A 902-nucleotide genomic window follows, 5' to 3' on the forward strand; every position below is an offset into this window, starting at 1 on the left:
CTCTGGGCTGGGCTGGTGCTGCTCACAGCTCCACCTTTGTTCTCACCCTCCAAATCTCTCCCCGGTTCCTCCCGGCAGGCAGGATAGAAGAACACGTGACACCGGTTGTTCCAATTCCCGGCTCTTTAGTCCCCGGCAGTTCAGAGGAGCCTCCCCTCCTTGCGGTCTGGCTCAGTAGGTAACTCATGGTTTGGCTAGAAAGGAGGAACCCGCAAGCTCCTGGCTGGAAACTCTCACTGTTCAGCACGGCTGAAGCCATCTGAAGTCACAGGTTTTAAATAACAAAACACTGTCCCAGGAGGAGATACCTTCGCTGGGGAGCACGATGGCTGCAGAGTGCAACGTTCAGGTCACGGGTGGGTTTTCCTGCGCATTCGGAGCACCGAGCTGCACTTGTAAGAGCTGCTGCGGCCAACTGCAGTCACCTGCCCAGAGCCAGCCCTGACTGGGCTCTCGCTCCGGAGAGGCCGAGCCCCGAGCCCACACCCCACACTGTGGGCAGAACGACGAACTGAAGGGACGGATGGGAAGGTACGGACAACACTGTGGGAACGACTGGCTCATGAGGGGCTCACACTGACTCCTGGCTGCCGGCACAGCTCTCCAAGCGGCAAACAAGAGGCTGCTCTGCCCCGGTGCGGGAGCATTAAAGCTCAAGCAGACAGAAATCCAGCCCTGAGCCACAGCAAGGCTGAGCCGGGGCTGGGCAACCCCCCAGGACCCACCTGAGACCAGGTACCGCTGCGGGAAGGTCTCGTTGCCGCAGGACTCGAAGCTGAAGGGGTCCCGCACCTGCTGGAAGAGCCGCTCCTCCAGGCCGCGCCCCGCTGCAGTCCGGGCTACTGGAGGGGAGACGGTCAGCGCCGGGGAAACCGGCAACCGGCGGCGCCGCCACCCGGTAC

The 902-nt window shown here is 62.3% G+C and overlaps 1 protein-coding gene across 1 annotated transcript in view; it reads right to left on the bottom strand.

The window, feature by feature from the left end:
• Positions 1 to 839, bottom strand: part of DPP7 (dipeptidyl-peptidase 7) — a gene marked incomplete at its 5' end in the record, with an annotated part of 11,611 nt that extends 10,772 nt beyond the window's left edge. Inside the window, one exon of the mRNA XM_010135583.1 lies at positions 726 to 839. Coding sequence (XP_010133885.1) covers positions 726 to 839 — 114 coding nt within the window. The remainder of the gene's footprint in view (positions 1 to 725) is intronic.
• Between the last annotated feature and the right edge of the window lie 63 nt (positions 840 to 902).

The sequence above is a fragment of the Buceros rhinoceros genome, unplaced genomic scaffold (assembly GCF_000710305.1).
Source record: "Buceros rhinoceros silvestris isolate BGI_N320 unplaced genomic scaffold, ASM71030v1 scaffold22074, whole genome shotgun sequence".
Classification (NCBI taxonomy): domain Eukaryota; kingdom Metazoa; phylum Chordata; class Aves; order Bucerotiformes; family Bucerotidae; genus Buceros; species Buceros rhinoceros.